The sequence below is a fragment of the Argiope bruennichi genome, chromosome X1 (assembly GCF_947563725.1).
Source record: "Argiope bruennichi chromosome X1, qqArgBrue1.1, whole genome shotgun sequence".
In the NCBI taxonomy this organism is placed as follows: domain Eukaryota; kingdom Metazoa; phylum Arthropoda; class Arachnida; order Araneae; family Araneidae; genus Argiope; species Argiope bruennichi.
The window spans coordinates 82,418,506-82,439,120 of record NC_079162.1 but is presented as its reverse complement, the minus strand read 5'-3'; the positions used below and the strand labels follow the sequence as shown (position 1 = coordinate 82,439,120).

The 20,615-nt window shown below is 29.3% G+C and overlaps 1 protein-coding gene across 1 annotated transcript in view; it reads right to left on the bottom strand.

Moving 5' to 3' along the window:
- Positions 1–5,645: 5,645 nt before the first annotated feature.
- LOC129958363 (zonadhesin-like) overlaps positions 5,646–20,615 on the bottom strand; it is a 211,230-nt gene continuing 196,260 nt past the window's right edge. Inside the window, exons 57-64 of the mRNA XM_056070797.1 lie at positions 18,901–19,047; positions 13,778–13,931; positions 12,667–12,899; positions 11,609–11,713; positions 10,759–10,923; positions 9,332–9,442; positions 6,966–7,146; positions 5,646–5,900 (exon numbers count right to left, since the gene is read on the bottom strand). Coding sequence (XP_055926772.1) covers positions 5,704–5,900; positions 6,966–7,146; positions 9,332–9,442; positions 10,759–10,923; positions 11,609–11,713; positions 12,667–12,899; positions 13,778–13,931; positions 18,901–19,047 — 1,293 coding nt within the window. The 3' untranslated portion in view covers positions 5,646–5,703. The remainder of the gene's footprint in view (positions 5,901–6,965; positions 7,147–9,331; positions 9,443–10,758; positions 10,924–11,608; positions 11,714–12,666; positions 12,900–13,777; positions 13,932–18,900; positions 19,048–20,615) is intronic.

Sequence of the window (20,615 nt, the reverse complement as noted above, 5' to 3'; positions counted from 1 at the left end):
AAAAACGATTATAGGGAAATGAATCCAGGCTTAATAGTTTAGACGAAAGGTTGACTTCAAACTTAATTTTCGCTGCTTTTTTTGCAAATCAACTATTATGTCACCAATTGAAAACACAGAATAACACTATTAGATTAGTATTACCGCGAATTCTAATGTATAGGAAAGTATTTATAGATAATATTTTAACAATTCGGGCTTTTTCGACAACAACAACAACAACAACAAAAAAAACCCCTCAAAATTATCAAACAAGTACATTTTTCAACAAGTACGTAATATAGATGCCGATCTGAAATTTTTACCAAAAATTTCTTTTTATGTAGCACTTGTTTAAATGGAATTTCAAAAATTTCTTAGAATTTTATAAAAGCATGAAAAATATTTATTTTTTACTAATTCACATTAATCCTGATTTAATTAATGTATCTAAAAGTCCGGCAACTCATTTTCTCGTTCTTTTTAAATTCTATGACCTTTTCATTTAAACCTTTTATTTCCTCTAAAATTAATTAACGTTTTATTTAGGCACGAAAAATCGCTGTCTTAACTTCCATCCCCGTTTATTCGGTAACATATCTGGAAGCAAATTCTGAGCTCTGTAATGGAAAGCCAATTAAGCAACTTAAGCCAATAAAATTGCTAGTGTTCATTTTCCCCCGCATTTGAATATTTTTCATGATAATTTGACTGGATTAAAGGGATGGGAACTTCAACAGATTGGAAGTTCGCATTTAATGACGTCATCTGCCCTCCTCAGAAGCAGCCAATGATATTGCTCGATTTCCTTACTTTTGGAGTATGCTCTTCAAATCAATTTTCTGACCTATCACGTCATATGGATCTCCAAACTGCTATACAACATCTTAAAAAAAAAAAAAAAAAACTCTTGAAATTGCAGCTCTTTCAAAATGGAGAATTAATCCTTAAATGCATGAATTTTTATTTTTAATAAATAAAGTTTGAAATCAACTGGATGTATTTCTATATTATCACAAACAATCACTTTTTGAGTTCTACAAATCTACTGCGTACAATAATATAATATTGCAAGCATAAACAACACTCTCATTACGTTACAAAACATGAAAAATCATGAAGCAATTATTTTTAGCATTTAAACATGAAGGAGCATTGCATTTTCTATATGACCGCTGCGTGGTATTCTTACATAGTGGAATTTTACAACTAAATCTGTTTCAAAATATTGGCTAGTGACCAACTCCGTCTTTCGTTCATCCATAGACCGCAAAGGATAAGATGACTCTCTTTTTTTCCCCTTTAAACTTTATTCTAATGAGTCATTACTAGGCCGACATCTTTTATTGTCATTTATATGCGTTATCAGTATATTCAAAAATATAAATATTATTCGTTACTCTTACTTTGTTTCTATTCGAAAACAATTTTTCCTGTATGTTTTAATTACTTCTTATGTAAATAATCATAATTCGTAACACCCACCGAAATGAAATTGTACTCAGATAGCGCGCCATCAATGAAAATTGTCACAGATAAAAAAATAAATAAATAAACTGTCAAAGATTCTAGTTGCGTTCGAAAATAATCGTTTTGAATGAAAATAGTTTTGGTAACATTAAAAAGGGAAAACAGTTTGCAAAGGTACATAAGAACATAAAGGTACATAAAGAGATTTAATGTTTTAAACATACGATGCAGATCTACAATCACTAGACATTTAAGGGTTAATAAGAATCATATACGTTCTTTGGTACGTATGTCGGAAATTTGTGCATAATGATTTTAAAATCCAGCCTGTTTTGAACTATACGAAAAAGATTACAAAAGAATTCTTTGAAAAATTACTCCAGATTCGCATCTAATTTTTACAACTACCTGCACACTATCCAGCAATTACTAGCCCTCTCTCACAAGACCTAGGTCTATTCTCAATAATGTATTTGTAAATGTCTTAGCTGTAAAAGGATGCTGAGGCTTTAACATGATTAATGTGAATCTGGATCCAGTTCTAATCCGAAATTATGCACATTTATATGAATTATAAAACGCTATGTTGAAAAAAATTCTTATCTGAGATATATCCTAAATTAGATCAATTCAATTTTTTTTTACTTCAATCCAAAGCCTTAATTGATTTTCATTCATTAAAATAAGATATATGGTACAGAATCCCCCCCCCTTTATATTTCACACAACATGAACATTCTCGTTTCTTGCGTTTAATCAGTCAAAATCTCTCTTAAAAACTTTTATTCTATTGAACAGACATCTTGCCATTAAATTAACTTCGAAAATTATCCATCTGAACTCTGATAAGAACACTCCGCTCATAAATATACTTTGTAAAAATGCTGCCCGAAGCTCAGCGGAAGTGTTGTTAGTTTTCAAGTAAAGAATAACGTTCGTTAGTGAAGTTAGTATCATAGTCGCTAAAATCATGGCAGAGAGGAAATTTACTTCGAGCGTAGTTATAAAGGCAAATGAAAAATACTTTGAATTTTATGCGAATTACCCTCACTGGAGTGTCATTTTCCTTGTTTGTAAACTTTTTTAAATCAAATTATACTCCCCCCCTTCTGAAATCAATATCGCATAATCAGAAATGTATATGCAAAACTTAATTGAGAATCAGCGCTTAGTTTTAGCGCAGGCAACGCCTAAACATCTCCTGTTTAATGAATATTATTTTGTATGTAAACGAATCAGGGCCAATTCGATTATTCCCAAATTACTTAGGTAATTACCATACACCGTTTAAATGGTTTTAGATTAAAAATTTTCTTTTTAAAGTTATCATCTATCTGAGTCCATTATTATACATTATGAGTCCTAGGATGGTAAGCAGTTAATATATATATTTTTAAGCCATTTTCACCATATTATTTATTTTCAATTTCAACATGTCATATTATTGAAAATAAAAAATGTTTGGTATTTTTTTATAAATAAATTATCTATTTTTTGCTTATCAAAAGTAACATATTTAGCTGAAAATATTTTAACGTTTGTTAATTAACTTTAACGCGGTTAACTTTCGAATTATTTAAAAAAAATAACCGATCTTGTTTCATAATATTAAATTATTAAAAAAAAAATTAAAACTTTAAAAAATTGTCTCATATTTGTGTAAATAACTAGGTATTATGATATTTCTTACAGCAGATTTTCAATTACATTTTCAAATTTGTAGAGAATGTAATTTTGTCATAACTTTTTTCTCTTCATTATTTGAATTTGAATCAAAAAGAAAACATTTCAGTACGAGGGTTGCTCCAATTTGATTCAATAGGAAAAGATCTGGTTTACTAGTTTAAATTCAAAGTGCAGAAGCACTGAACATGTCTTATTAAAAAGGTGTGGTAAAGAACTATAAAAATATGATTGCCCGCAGGCATAAAAAGTTGATGGTTTTTACTCCATTCGCTTTAAGAATTCGTACGATTTCCTTCTGTTACGGAAACATTAGGCAACTAGAATGCGCTATCTTTCAATCATGACACTTTTCTTTGTCAGTAATTCCATTTAGCGATAAAATAGTAGTTTTCACAAAAAAATCTTTTAAAGTACATAAAACTATTCAATAAGTCAAGAAGCAGAGTTACTCAATTGTGTGTTATTTAATATAGCCATAGCGCATAATATCACAACCAAATAATAGACATTTTTTCTTACGTCATCTAAACAGAACCTGTTATCTTCTATTGCGTTGTGATACCATATCTTGTTATCTCCAGCTAAATATAGAATGAATGTCCAAAATGCTTTAACGGGCCGCATTTGGCGTGTGGCACACGTTTAAGAACTGAATCCATTACAGGGTGTTTATAAAGTCCCGGACCCATTTTGATGTTTAATAACTCGTAAAATAATAAAGATATAAACAAACTTATGGCATTTATTGATAGAATAACTCATATATTTTCCTTTTCAGGTTTGAATATTTTTACTTTTGTAAATATCGTCTGCGCGTGTGGTTAATTTCAGATAATTTCATTTTCCAGTCTAAATATCTGTACTTTTCTAAATATTGTCTGCTTATTAATTGCATTTTTCTCTCTTTTGTTTTTGGCAACTATTGCTATGTTATGTTTACTTTTGATGTGTTTGTTCTATGTAGTACTTTTGTATGTGATGTTTTATTCGAGCGGATATTAAGGAGAATGCATACACCACAAGAGAAAGCACAGATTTTATGGTGGTCATAGAAATTAAATCGATAGTGCAAGCACAGAGAAATTTCAGAAGAATTTACCAAAAAGATCCTCCATCCAAAAACAGCACCTTGCGGTGGAAAAAGAATTTTCTAGAAATTGGAAGTATCGAAGATAAGAAACGTTCCAGACGTCCTTGCACAAGTGATTTTGATGTTGAGCGTGTCAGAGAGACATTTTTACACAATCCTAGAATATCTGTGAGATCAGCGGCAACAGAATTGGATATGCCAATTTCGACGGTGTACAAGGTTATTAAGAAAAAATTAAGACTGCATGCATACAAAGTTCAAATTGTTCAAGTTTTGGAACCGAACGATAGACCTAGGAGGATGGCCTTTGCAACAGATATGCTAAGGAGGACAGAAGATGCTGCTGATTTTCTGAAGAGCATAATGTTCTCCGATGAAGCATCCTTTCATGTTTCTGGCATTGTTAATCGCCATAAAATGCGCAAATGGCTCTGTGGATGCCGACATGCTTGTCGCTACCTGGCGTGAAATTGACTATCGACTTGATATTCTCCGTGCGACGAAGGGGGCACACGTGGAAGTTCATTGACAAGGGTCATGAAACTTTTTGAGTCTATTTAACCATTTATGTTATTAATTTAAATCTATCTTTATTATTTTATGAGTTATTAAACATCAAAATGGGTCCGGGACTTTATAAACACCCTGTATTATTTTTTTATATAAATACAAATTTTATATCACTATATGTTTTTGCACTGATTGTAGGGCTTTAGAACTGTTACGAAAAAATTTAAGCAATTTTAAACGGCAGATAAAGAAAACTTACTGCAAAATGTGTCGCGGGTTAAAAAAAAAAAACTGGTAAAATGAATTTGGCTTATATCGAATGAGTAGGAATTGATTTCATCATCTTTTCCGAATCCAAATTTGAAATTTTTATTTGAATACATAACTGGAAAAAATTATATGAATAGGTATAGTTTATAGCACTGAAATTAATCCCAGAATTGTGCAAATGATTTTGAACCATAGGCAATTTTAAAAGACTAAGTAAGATAGCAGATGTAAAGGGTTTTATATTTAATAAATGATTCATTTTAATTTCAATAAAATCTGAGAGCGATGCTGCACTATTAACAATAAGCAACGCATTTATATTTCGCTGCTTCTATATCATATTGATGCATGACAGAGACAAAACACAGCAAAACGTACGAAATTTATCTGTAACAGCTTCCATCGCTAACAACATATGGCATTTTGCGACTGCATTCAACAATTGCATATCATATACAAAAATTTGACAGAAGATTTAGTTAAAGTTTTAAAATGTGTTTTTTTTACCCATAAAATGCTTTGGCAAATTTGACTTACGATCTTTTGACATTACGAGATAACAGTGACGATTCATTTCTTAGAAATACATCATTATCGGAAGTATTAATTAACGATATTTAATTGAAAGAAAAAAAAGCAGTTTTATGAGAGGAGAAAATGACTTTATTATTTACATCAAATTAATGAATATGCAAAGTTTAAGGACAAAATTCAGGTCGAATACATCGCCCATTATGAAGAACTTTGTCTGCTGAACATTGGCAACCAGGCACACACGGTTTAAAACACTGAGATGCTATAATTCCAATGGGTAAATTTCTGTTCTCACAGGTTCGAGGGCAAGGAGGACCACACTCATCAAATACCAACCCTTCTTCGCCAGAACAATGGATGCCTGAAATTACAATGAAAGGACATAAACATTAATGTGAAATCAATGATCTGATGTTATTGTCTTATTTGGTTTTCAAGATTACATCTATATTTGCTGGATGACATTTTCAAATCTAAAATGCATACTTAAGTCATACGCATAAAAAAATCCTACTGTTGTTGTAACATGAAAATGCATGTCAAGAACCATATAGAGCAAAGTTTTTCAAATTTTGATGTAACAGCTGCAAAACACTAGCAACACATGGTATTTTGATACAATATACAACAATCACATATATAGAAATTTGTGAGCAGATGCAACTTATCTTCGCAAGTGTTTAGCATCAATAAAATGGTTTGACAAATTTGACAGATGGCGTTGTGATATAACAGTGAGGATATTATAAAACAAGCGTAGTAGTACAATTAAGCACCAGCAACCATTTTGTATAGTTAGTTTTTTTCTTCTTATGAACACTGTACTAACACCGTGATTTTTAAGCAAAACTGATAACCCCAGAGTTGTTTTAAAATGGGATGTTAATATAACTAAATTAAACTAAGCAAAACTGAGCAAATTTTAATTGGTTGCATTACAGACTGTTCACATAGTGCAATAATTAACTCTGTAAAAATCAGCATTTTTTAGATAACTCTTAGATACATAACCAGTCTGAATAATGATAAATTCACGGAAAAATAGCGAATAAATCATAACTTTAGCAATTTATTAATGTATTATCATTGAGAAAGCAAATGCTATCAATTTACTTTGCCATAAAAATAATGTTCCAGATAAATGTAGAGCAGTTGTTCAGTTTTTGAACTTTCATTATTAAGAGATTAAAAGTAGGCAAATCATTTACTTAAGCTTTAAGTAATTTATATGCGTGTGAGCTATTGTTCTGCGTAACAAAAAGTAAGAATAAAATTAGATTTAATAAAATTACTTTTAAGTTCAATTTATTTCGCGTTTTAAACTGGAACCGTTTTAAATTTATTTTAAGAACGTAAAATTATCCATTTATTTTAAAAAAAGGAGTAGGAAATATTTTATATTGATTATTAAGATAATATTATTTACCACACAATCCTTCTGTTCTCCAATTTAGTATCACACCAGCTTTGAAACACTCTTTCGAATAGGTATTCAAAATATCACAGAGACAATCGTCGTTTTCGGAACAGGCACAGACGTCGTATACACAAGCAGCAAAGAAAGGCTCAGGGCGAATGAATTGATGGCAAGGAGCGAATAAACTTTGCTGCAGAAAAAAAAAATGAAAAAAAAAAACAGCATTAAATTAAAAAAACAACCCAATAAATAAATAAATGAAATAAACAAATAAAATAAAATGAATTCAAATAAAAATTATTTTTAAGAATGCACTTTTATTAGCGAAGTAAATAGCAAAATATTTTTATTTTAATTACTTTTTTTAATTTTGAGATTTATTGTTATTCCAGTCTCATGGCGATACTGGGCAGGAATCGAAATGTATTCTAACTTTTTATTAACTGATATTAAAGTTCTGAAAACCTTAAAATGATGTATTATATCACGAAAATACAAATGCACTACTAAAAAAAAGAAAATTATTTTAAGTACGTCTTTAGAAACATTAAGCATGTTAAGTTATATAAAGATTTGCATAGTGACTACATTTTATATCGACTTCATTATATTGATGAATTTTGGGAAGATATTTTTAGGTATAATATTTTTATTTCTAAAGTGGCTAAAATTATAGGATATTTATGAAATATTCCATAATTTATACAGATTCTTTAATTTCATTGAAAAAACAGGCATTTGAAGTTAAAAAATTCGTATTTTGATGATGGCTATAACATCAGCTCTTTAAATTTATTCCTTTCACGATTTCTGACTTGACCCATCAGAATTAAGTATGCACGGCACGAATTCAATTCATTATTAAAGGATAAGAGATTAAGCGCAGACTGAAACATCGCATAAAGTTATGTATAACTGAGATATTAATCAAATTTCATCTGCCAGTTTAATTATGATTTTTCTGTTTATAATCATTTATCGATGCCAAAATTAAAGTTATATTTGTAAAGAAATATATATGCTACATTATGTTTGAATACATAGTTGAACTTTGATTGAAATGTTTGCCATTACTCAACGCAGAATATCTCATATATTTTTTCAGCTGCCCGTTCTACTGTTTGATTTGATTGTTGTATACGATTGGAAATTCTTTTCTGACAAGCATACTATCAAAATGGAAGACGCTCATTCGCAATTTATTTGCTTGGATTGTTGTTTTAACACCAGTAGCGAACTTTATTTTTAATGAAATTATTTATGTTTTCAGAGGCTTTTCATATTTTCCAAACTCTATTTGAGTATTAGTAAAAGATGAGCACATAATTTTTTTACTATTATTTCTGTATAATTTATTTAAATTTGTCCAAAAATTCTAGGTTCAAAAAATTGATTAAAACTTTTCTTGATACTCTATATATCCCCCGTTAGAGCATGCAAAGCACATTTTTTAACTGTTAACATTTAACTTGGCAACTCTTAGCCTAAATCATCTGTAACCAAATGAAATTCTTATTGAATCTCTTATTTCATCTGAATAGCTTTATAAAAACATTTTCCTTGAAATTAATTGATAGATTCTTGCAATTTGTTATTTTTAAATCGTAAAACTCAAAGAAATAGAAAAACTCGCTGATCATTCAAAAATTGAAAACAATTAGTTTAAATTTAAAAAAAAAAACCTGTCTGCCAAATTTTTTTTACCCCTTTCCCTTGTTCCACATTAATTAAGTTTAACTGAATCAAAGCCACTCACATAATATCAAGAACTTATTCTCAGAAGAATACTGGGAACAAAGAGTGATTTTAGAAATTAAGATAGCATTATTTAATAAAAATACAGATGAAGTTTATTTACATCAAATAATATTCATTATTCACTTAGAATTAGAATAACTTCAGAAATGTCTTAGAAAACTAAAATTATTTTATTGTAGCAATACATTTTTGTGTTTTTATTAATAACCAAACTGCTTTGTTTTCTCTATTACCAAATCAAATGACTTCTTTTATAGGAATATGCTGCTTTTTCTCTTTTGAAAATTTATAGAACACTTGAGATATTTATGTATTTCCTATAATTTTTCCATTGAATAAAAAAATCTATGAATTGCCTTATTTTAGTTAAAATTTTTTAAATTAAAATAATTCGATGTATTTATGACGCAAGGATAAATTAATCAAAATGTTACTAATTTCCATGTAATTTTTTTGTTGAATAATATTGCTTATGAATTGTCTTATTTTAGCTTATAATTTAAAAAAATAACATAATTCGATACACTTATGACAATGGCAAATTAATTAAACGATCAATTCAACCAATTTATTACTTTAGAACTTCTTTAAAACAAATAGCTTCTAACATAGCTTACTTTCAATATTGAGCATTTAGTATTTGCAATTTTTCGAATTCTGTATCCTCCCTTCGAACATGGATCGATGTCAACAGATTCTGTGCAACCACCTGGCTGAACATCCCCATACTGTAAAAAGAAAAGAAAATTATGCTGCATGAAAGTAGGTTGTTGAAACATTTAATATTTTCTCGTAAAACGAAGACCAAAAGAAAAAAAAAAGATAAACTGAAACATAAAATAAAAGGAAATGAAAAAAATATAAAATAAGTGAAATAAGGTGTATTTTCTAGCATTTTTTTTAGCCACAAAAATGATTTATTACCTCTTTTAAAACTAATGCATAAAATTAAGTATAAGTTGTCAAAACTTTTGACTTTTTTTAGGATTTCTTTTAAATAAACTTTTTTACATATTACTAACAGAACGGTGATTCATCATAGTGATATCAAGTAGATGCTAGCATGCATCTGGGGAAGACAGATTTTATTTGAGTAAACTCGTTAAAATTTTATTACATGAACTTAAAAATTTTATTGCACTCTGAAATGTTAAGAAATATCAACTTATTTTGAAATACAGATCAGCAAATCTAACTTTTGAGAAAATTTGTAGGCTTTTACGACAGAAGTTGTCGCTTCTGTCACGCAAAAGATATAAAATTGAAAGCCCATCTGTATGAAAATAGATAATAGAAAATGCAATTATTAAAAATTATTCTTTTTCCTAACAAGGAGGCACGTTTATCATCTAATGATTAAAGATTTTTTTAAATATCACGATTTTCAAAAAAATTGCAAAATTTGTGCATTTAACAATAATTTTATGTTAAAAATTTTAATAATTTATGCTTTTCATATTATTTATTATTTAGTTACTGAATTCGGATTTCAAAGAAAATTTGCATGAAAAAAAATGAATGTTAAATTTATATATATTTTTCATAGTATATATCCAAAATTTCCAAATTCTGTCAGGAAGTAATGGAATGATCTTATTTCGAATTCAGATTCCGCTTAAATTTTGTGTTAAAATGCAGCAGTTTTTGCATGCATTAAAAAAAAAAACTATTTCAAAATATTCGATGTTTTAAGATCAATTTTAGGTAAATAATTTATTTCTTAAAATGCTTCTATTGAAAATATGAAAATATTGAATGACAACAGTATTTGAAGGGAAAAAAATGCAAATCATTCATTTGGTTTTATTTAGTTCAAGGAAATCTATCTCAAAAAATCAGTAATGAAAATTCCATTGTTTGTTGAATCTGAAAATTATGTTTCATTTGATTATGTCGTACTTATACGGATTTGAAGGTTAAATTTAACTCTTTCTTGAAATTTATGTTAGTCAATTTTTGTTTGAGGAAATTTATAAATTCCTCATTATAATAGCATTTATTATCTTAAATACTGATTAATTTAAAAAAAAGAAAGGTAACTTACTTTCCAGCTGTTACCAAATTTAGCTTCCGACGTAACAGTTTGATTGGAAGGCGTCCTCATATCATCTTCAGGAAAATTATTAAAGTTTCCGCATAATCCACAAGTTTTACCTCTGTAAATTCCTGAAACCGTCACTTCCACATAACCGTCGCCATTCCAAAGAACCTATGAAACGAAAGATTTTCATAATAAAATAATTGAAATTCTAAAAACTGATGCTTAAAGTTAAAATAAAGTACAAAATTATTATATTAGTTTATATTTTTCTGCTCAAAGCAATTTCTATAGATCAACGTATTTACGTTAAGTAACATTTCATTATTACACATTATTATTACGTTAAGTAACATTTCATTATTGCAGTGCTAGAATTGCAAAAAAAAAAAAAAAAAAAAAAAAAAAAAAAATCGTTTTAAATTATGTACTAATATCTATAAATCTCTTAACTAAGTAATGATTTAATTAATATTTCGATAAAAATTAAACTAAAAGTTATATTAATGAACTGCAATTCCATCAGCTTTGATAGATATGAGATTATCTTATGTAAATTAATAATTTTGTGTTGATAATTGAAAGCGGTTAGTGAATATTTACTAGATTGAAACATATTTAAGCAGACAATTGGAATTTAATGTCATTTACTTTTATAAATAATTAATATATTTTACTCTTTAAACCATTGATTAAATTCAAAAGCTGCAGAAAATTTTTGCAGTTTTATTCAAAATTATTGTGATTTGCAATGATGACTAAAATGCATTGAAACAAAGTAAGTTTTGAAGAATGAATACGTCTTTTAAGAATGACAGCAATATCTAAGAATAAAACAAATTCAAGGTAGACATACCTGTACTCCAACATCAGTTGTAACTAAAACAGAGCGTCCCGTTTTCTCTACATATAGGACTGGATCTTCAAAATATGGTAAGTGTTCGATGTGCTTTCCTTTCACCTAGGATGAGCACCAAAATATGAGCAATTTTGTTGATGAAACGTTTTAAAGTAACAAAAACATAGAAATATGGTAATTATCAAATATGAAAATATTTTCCTATTTTTAATATGTAAACCACCGCAAACAATTTAATAATGGACATGTGAGTCGGCACGTCATGACAGAGAAATATGAATTGGGTGGCAGAAAGTTATGATTTTTTTCCTCTGACTGTACAATGAAACAGCATTGTTTCAAAACTGGTAAAACCATGAGTATCATAACAAAGAATTACCCACGATGAACAGGTTGATTACAAGAAATTTTTTTTCTGATTTTTCTCGGGCGAAATATAAATAGATAAGTATGCTAAAGGCGAACTTCAAATGCACTAATTTAATGCATTAACAAAAGTGTTTTGAAAACTATTTTCATTTCTTTATTTGGTTAAGTACAAAAATTCTGTAGAGCTCTAAAACTGCTCTCTGTCGTCTCTTTGCGTTTGCAAAGAGACGAAAAATGTGAAAAAGAGAACAAATAACTGATTCTTATTGATTACGATATTGCAAATTTTTATGTCTTATTATAAGAATTTAGTTTTTTTTATTTTATTACTGATTTCTCAATTTTAACAAAGTAGAAAAATAAAATAAAATCTTATGTTTTCAAACTTGAACTAATATTATTTAAGTGCGACTTTGCCAACTTTTTTTGCATAGCATTCAAAATTACAAGTTCATAAATTTATATCAAAGTTAAATGAAAAAAAAACTGTTACTCTGAAACATCATATAAGGAAAGTTAATAAAGCCCTCTAGTTTATTATTTTAATTAAAATCATAAATCTATTTTTATAATGGTGAAACTGCAAACAATAAATATCAGGAAAGCTTAAAAAAATACAGCTGAATTTTTTTGCAGATTTCCGTCTTTGAGTTATTATAAATTCTCAAAAATATAAACAGACTTACATAAACCATAGGTCCAGAACGTAGATCTACCGAAGCGTTTTGTAATACGACTACTACTCTATGCGTCCATGAAACTCCATCGAAACCTCTGTCATTATTTTCAACTACAATTGTAAACTTTTGTGTTGAACAGTCAGCGGTTAAAACGTAGCGGCATGTTCCTTGAAAACTTATACTGGCCCCATCAAATGTGCGGTAGTGAGGATCTCCAAAGGCAAGGCAAGTAGCTGGACCTAAAACACGGCAGAAGAAAGAATTCCAATCTTAAATGTGCTATTATGTCTACGATTTTATTTATCACTATACAGCATTGATAAATCAGTACTTTTTATATAAAAAATTGTTAAGATAGATTTCTAGCACATGATCTGATGTGGCAAAATGTTTATCAGAAGAACTTTATAATCGGCAACTTTGTAGAGTGTAATTGCGAAGTTGCTAAGTTGGATACTTTTAATTTCAAGACCTTGTTCATAAATTTAAGTTCCATGAAGTTGTTACATATATGAGACATACATTCTCGCCCGGCATTAACTTAAGAGGGAAAAATAAATAAATATACAGTTTAGAAATTAAATGAACTCAAAAGCTGTAAGTCAAATGGTTATATAATGTAAATATAAACATTCCAGATTATAGGATTACTATTAACACAAGCTATTCACATTATCTCTATGATACTACAAACAGTTGTATATCGTGCTTGTAAACAATTGTATGTTGTAAATATAAACATTCCAGAGTATATGAGCGCTATTGGCGTGAGATGTTACGTTATCTCTATGATGTTGTTTGTTATTCTGAATACCGGACAAGATCGTGAAGATATAATCTGTGATAATAGGGATTATAGTACAAATTTTTAAATAATAACATTACTTTTAATTATGCAAATGAAATAATTCTACTATCCATAATATGGATGGGTTAAATTATATGAGATTAAATGAACAATCATTTGCTATAAACTAATTTTTTTTTGCTCAAAATTTTCCCAACAACCTTGGATTTGCTGGAACCGAAAAATTATTCATTTGAATGACATTTCTTAAAGGCTGTTAATAACTTAAAGTTAAAGATGTTAATAATATAAAGTTATTATTTTACTTACGAGGAATGCATTTTGGACAGCATTGCCCGGGATCAACTGAAAGTATTTCATCCGAAGTACAGTCCAAAGGAATGCATCGTTCATTATGGCAGTGCATCTTTCCCTGGGTGCAGAGGCAAGTCGTGCATGGGTCAGGCTTCCAGCTTTGTCCATTCTGAATGAAAATAAAGTGAATATTTTTTTAATCATGTAATCAGACAAACAAGAAAATGAAATTTAACTACTACAATAATGAAGTATTGTCAATTTGTAATTACAACAGAGCTCCATATATCTAGATCATCCTACTATCCAGATTGCTTTGAGAAAAAAAAAAAAAAAAGAGTAGACAGTAAAACACCTGTTTTTGACTGATATGCTTAAGCAGTCATATTTTAATACAGTATGTAAGAATATAAAGTCAAGATTTTGTAGTCGTTAGAAACAACTTTTTACTTTCGTTAGAAGTCTAATTATCTCAATAGGGTCCCGGTCTTAATTTATCTGGTTAAATTAATTCTCGTATAATAAAATTAAATTAATCTGGAAATTGAATTATACTACATAAGGGAAAAAAAGAAGAAATCTCTAAATTGTGAAGAATGTAAGAGCATTAATTGCTTTGTCAAAAAATATCTATAGCTGTTGATCAAAACGAAATATTATTAAGCAAAAATTTACAATTTATCATCTTAAGCTACTATATCCTAATTTTAAAAAAAATTCTCATAAAAATGAAAAAAAATATGAAAAATTGGAATTTTTTAATAAAATTTTCAAAATGCTTACAAAGTTTTAGCTTTGATTTCTGCATGGCCGTGGTTCTGCATTTTGAGTGGTGACACTTTTGTTTTGAAAACTTTATGATTAAAATATTTCAACTAAGATGTATAAAATATCAAAACAGATGTTTTCATTCGAAAAATTTCATTAAAATCAGCAGATAAACATAATGTATTTAAAATATTATCATTTTTTACTAATTAATATTTTATTTACAAACTCTCTCCGATTTTCCAGTTGGATCTATGTAGAAAAAAAAGTTTTCCTACATAGATCCAACAGGCGAATCGGAGAGAAATTTGCAAGGATAATCAAATAGGCAGCTGTTTAGAAACTCCATAAATTGGCTTGAATTATTTTTTCTGTATTTTCAAAGTAATTTAAGTTTGTATTCATTTAATTTAAATGGGCCATGTACTCCCATTTATTCATTTTAGAATCAAGTATCATTTAACATTTAGAACCCCACGATGTGTCAGACATCTTCCAACATAGGAGGCTTGATATTTTATTGCATAGTGTAGCGGGACTTCGAACTACGAACTTCCGATGGCAGACGTCGGACTTTCGCGATCAGATACTCCGGCGGTTGTTGGCCTTTTCCACCGGAGTCAAATGAACTTCGAACGGCGGAACCATTCGTTTATGATCGCACACGGCTACACGGCACGAATAATTTTGTCGCCGTTAAAGAATCGTTTCATATTTTACTTTGTTCTTTAGGCATCTACTACTATACTTAGGCATTATAATTCTTACCCGTAATATTTCTTAACGGAACGGGTTTTTTATTTTTGGAATACACCACCCATTTTGCCTATTAATTTCAGGATAGTCCTTTTGGTTTCAACAACACTGAAAGTGAAGAGCTCGAATGCGAAGTCGACTTTCAGTTTAGAGTTTTTTTTCTTTGTCAGAATTAATTAATACTCGTCAGTTAATATATTAATATTAATTCATTATTTCCCTAAAATTCATCAATGATTATTTTGTCCTATGCCAAGCCATAATAGTTTTTTTTTAATAAGTTGTGAAACATTATTAGACTGAGAAGAGAAAATTACGATATTTTTTATTACTTATTCCTTGCATATCTTATCAATATCTGGACTTTTTTTACTACATACTTTTTACTTACGGTCTAGAATTTTTAAAGACGTTAGATTAAATATAGAGCATCAAGATTACAAAAACATGAACATTTTAAGTGATGCTGGGTTAAATATTTCGTGGGAAATTCCTACGGATATCACAGAGAAGATGCTTTAAAAAAATCACCCATGGCTACTTATAGAAGTTTCTACGACTACTGTGGCAACAACAATTAAAATTTCTTCAAAAAGACCTACTTAAATCATCAAACATCGGATCAAATATTTGTCACACTGAATCACTGGTCCCTGCAATAAAAGAACCATTTGACTCAAACGTTTGTCTCAAGGCTGGAGACACATATGGCGCCGGCATAATAGCGTTCCTAATTTATTTTCTGTAAGTTTTATACTACGTTGATTTTTAATTCTAAGAAAATATGCTACTTAGAAGAAGATACGCTCTGACCAAGGAGGGCAACAACCTTTCAAAAATAATTGAAAATTCACTTACTAGAGCACTCAGCTTGATAAATAATGTCCTTTTTTATTTTTTATTCAAAAATTACTTTTGTATATCTTAAAAAAATAATTAGAGATTAAGTGAGTTATTTTTATTTAAAACATTTTCAAGAATAATTAAATATTTTTTTTCTTCTTGAATAATCTACTACTACCACGTTCACCCTATACTTTAATGGTATTAACTTTCCCCGTGTACTTCCGGAATTTCGGAATGGATTCAGTACTTTTTCAACCTACTAGTTGGTTTGAAACTACAGACCTTTTTCTGAAATGTTGAGAGAATTAACCATGAAATCATTTTTTTTCTTTTGATAGCGTAAGCGCTTAGAATATACAGAAAATGCCATTACTGAAAAACCCGCAAAGATTTCATGGTCAGATCATTTAATAAGCCGTGGAACTAACAAGCTCATTAGCGCACGCAAAGGAGTGAAGTACAATTTATTTCTTTGCGCATAAAGATGTAAAACGCTCTATACATCTAAACAAAAGCACATAAAAAAATAAATACTCGAAACAAAAGACATTCTAGGATGTAGTTATAGTTTGCTTTCTGTTTTGTTTATTTTCTCCTGTCACGCAAGCTCGAATTATCGATTTAGGCAGCGGGATATCTCCAACAATAGAAGAATTGTTTGGGGCAAGTTTTATTTATTTCAGTCACTAAATGATCACTTTTATCTTATAGTAGAAATTTTAAAATATTACAAATAGTTCAATGATCTTAAAAGAATAAAATGGGCACACACGAGCAGTTACTTCATAATCATTTTTCTTCCCTTTTTTTGCGATGGCGTTCAGAATAGAGTTCCTTTTTGATTAATATAACTCATTTGCTGTTTTTTTTCTGTGGTTAATTTGTTTCATGTTAAACAAATTTTTCTTAAAAGATATTTTTGAAAGAATGCATCATGCTGAGAACTTTTTAAACAATATGATTGTATACATGAATTCTATGAATCTTAAAACTAATGGTAAAGCGTGCATCAAATAGATATCTACAACATTAATACCTAAAAACATGGAGAAAAGATTATAATTCCTTGATAATCCTTCCTACACTAAGTCCTGCAATTATTACTTCATCTTGCCAGCGGGTATGAATGCGGGGAGGGATTAACGAAGTGGAAAGGATACACCGGGATTATTCCCTTGGGTTACCCTAGGCGTGAAGATCATTCCATTATGTTTAACTGAAGTTAATAGGCTTTTGTGATTGACTCAACCTTTTTCGTCTGATGCCCTATGTATATGCATTTTGTCATCTAGAGGGTTCGCAACTTCAGGGCGCCCCAATTCTTCGAGATTTTTATACTGTATTGTGGGAGTTAACGTCTTGACTGCCATGCGGATCATCGATAACCGTCAAGCCCATATAAATGGCATTGTAAGAAATCCAGCGCGACAGTCAATGGGTTAATTGCTTGCTTTCATTTAAATATAAAATATATGCACTTGAATTTATTCAAATTAAAATCATTCATTGTTTAAATGAGTGTTGAAACATTATTCTAGCAAGATCCAAATGAATTATCATTTACGTGTTTAATGTCAGGTAATTTTATAATTCTAAATAAATGTGGTATCCTATATTTTTTTTAAAAAAAGTCCGATTCTATTATTAAATATTATTTAGATTGTGTAAGAAAGGTTTTGTCATTTTTTTATTATTTTATTTAAAATTACTTCTGAATTTCAGTTGTGTATTTTTTTATATGACATATATGAAAACAAACTTTTTATAAAGTGATTTGTAATTAAACATTTTGCTATTTCATGTTGTCAAAAATTATATAAAGATCAAAAATAAAGATAAACTACTTATATAAAGATCGAATTAAAATCGATGAAAAAAATATTTGATTTTGAGAGTTTAGAAAGGAAACGGATTAGTTAAATTTGCATTGTCTTAGATAGTTTATCCGGCTCTGTGTATAAGGATCAGTTAAAGCTTATTTTTACCCAAAATCATTTTTGCCCATATTGAGTAATAACATTAAAATAATAATTCCTCGTATTGGAAAATTAAAAAAAATACTAATTTTTTTGCTTTAAAATATAGTGAAAAAAAATAAGGTGTACATTTTGGGTGTTTTTATTTCATTCCCCCCTCTAAAAATTTATATAGATATAAGCTTTTAGTGGTGAGGGCACATACCAAATTTCTTTTGTCTAAATCATTGCCTTTTTGAGTAATCGCGCTCACTACACATAAATATATATATCAACGTACAATCAACACTTTAACGAATTTGGCCCACATTTTGATGTAGAATAATTAATTCTAATGATATAATGACTTATTAAATTTTACCCATCTAGTAGTTTCCGTTTTTGAGTTATTTTGTTCACGTGAACGAACGAACTAACAGACAAGCCCATATCTCACAAAATTTGATAAAAGTCTGCAATTTTTGTATAAATAGTACATACCAAATCTCATGCTTATAGCTCTTAGTTATTTGAAGTTACCATGTTCACAGATAGCTAGAAAACATAAGGTCAAAATATTTTTTTTTCAGGCTCTTAGGAAAATCAGGAATTTGAAGATTCATCAAAGTCTCGAAATCGAATGTTTTGACGATTGCAATAGTCTTCCCATGAATAATTTGTTAAAAAGAACGATAGGATTTTAACAGCGTGGACTATTTTAACCCAAAATCATTTTGGATTTCTGGTTTGTAAATTTTAATTTTAAGTTTGCTTGATGACTTAAAATACTAGCATTTACTGGAAAACACTTACTTCATAATAAGCGCCTCCATAATCACATGACAAGTCTGTTGAAGAAATACAAATAGAACAACATTCTCCGGGAGCTCTGAATGCAATTTCCTCCCCTCTACAGTTGATTTCGGAGCAAATGGTCCTGTTGCAATGAATTGAACCATACTGAAAGGAAATCAAAATTATAATTAAGGTTTGAAAAGGATCTTCCAACATCATAGGGATGTTAAAAAATGATGATTATTAAATCATAACAAATATTTGTTAAATCAAATACACTAAAACATCTTCTCTGCTTACACATCCTTTACTTGTATTCTACTTATATTATGTAACTAAAATTGGACTGGTATTGGATTGCTATCGAATTCAACTGGTATGGTAATAGATAACAACTTCTGTTTTGGGAATACACTGTCTTTTTGATTAAGCTTATAGTCTGTAAAATACTTGAAATGTTAACAGTGGAGTAGTTATCAAGGTCAATGAGGACGTAAAGGTCAAATATGGTGAAGAAGGCAAAAAAATAATACCATGGACCAGGGTGCCATTTACAGTTCCTAAGCTGCTAATGACGACTTTCGTCAAAACAATAAAATTGTCTTGGGCGTCAGTGCTCCTCGCTACATCACTGAATATTTATGATTTCACGTAATTTTTGAATAGATATAAAAAATTCTTTTAATTTATAAACCTAAAAATACTATAAATCGATACATATATGTTTTACGGATAAATTAGTTAAGAATCAGGGATGTTCGTTTTTATCCGTAAATCTTGTCTACTGACACCTTAAACTCATGTTAAGATTTAATTAAAATTATTTTTTGTAATGGTAAACATTGCTTCCTTTTTTCATCATTGTACTGCAATGATTGATAGTTATCCAATTCTCATATATAATTTTAAAAAGAATGTATTTTGATATGGAGAGGCATATTTAATAATTTGATACTACAATTTGGAAACATTGAACTTATTTTATTCAGTTTATCCATTTTCGCTAAGCCTCTAAACATTATGGAGTTCAGTTGCACCAAAAAAAAAAAAAAAAAAGACAGGGAAAAGATCTAAACTACTACAAAATAAGCTAAGGATAATTACAAATGTCCCATGTGTATTAAGAATTCATGTTATCCGCTCAGATATCAGTATCGATATAATAGATGAGCACGTCGAGAAGACTTCATGGAATTTTTTAAATAAAATCCCCAATCACTCAAACAACCTAACATTTGATCAAAAGTTCTTTACTGAAAACCAGAGGAAATAAACACTGATAACCTTAAAAAGTTCTTATTCAAATGCAATTATTAAATCTTCTAAATAATCCTTATATACCTATCCTATATCCAAGGGGTTAATATTCTTCTATCCGTCTTGGTGTTCAGTTCCTCCTACAAGAATATCATGCAACTAAATGTTTATAGCTGTGAGCCTATCAGTTTTGTTATTTTCTTAATTATTTACAGCGATCTGGGTCCAACGTAACTCAGGTAATCTGGATAAAACAGTGCATAGCACTGGGATTTACTGTGGTTACGTGATCTATATGTTAAATAATCGACGAAGGTTGAAAATATGCTTATCCATAGGTTGTGATTAGGGGTAAGTTATTAAATACGCAAAGAAGGCATCTGTCTGCTTAGAAGCTCCTCAAATTTGTGTGTGTGTGTGTGTGTGTGTGAGGGGGCTCTATAGGTTTCAAGATTTGTTGTGTGGTATTTTCATAG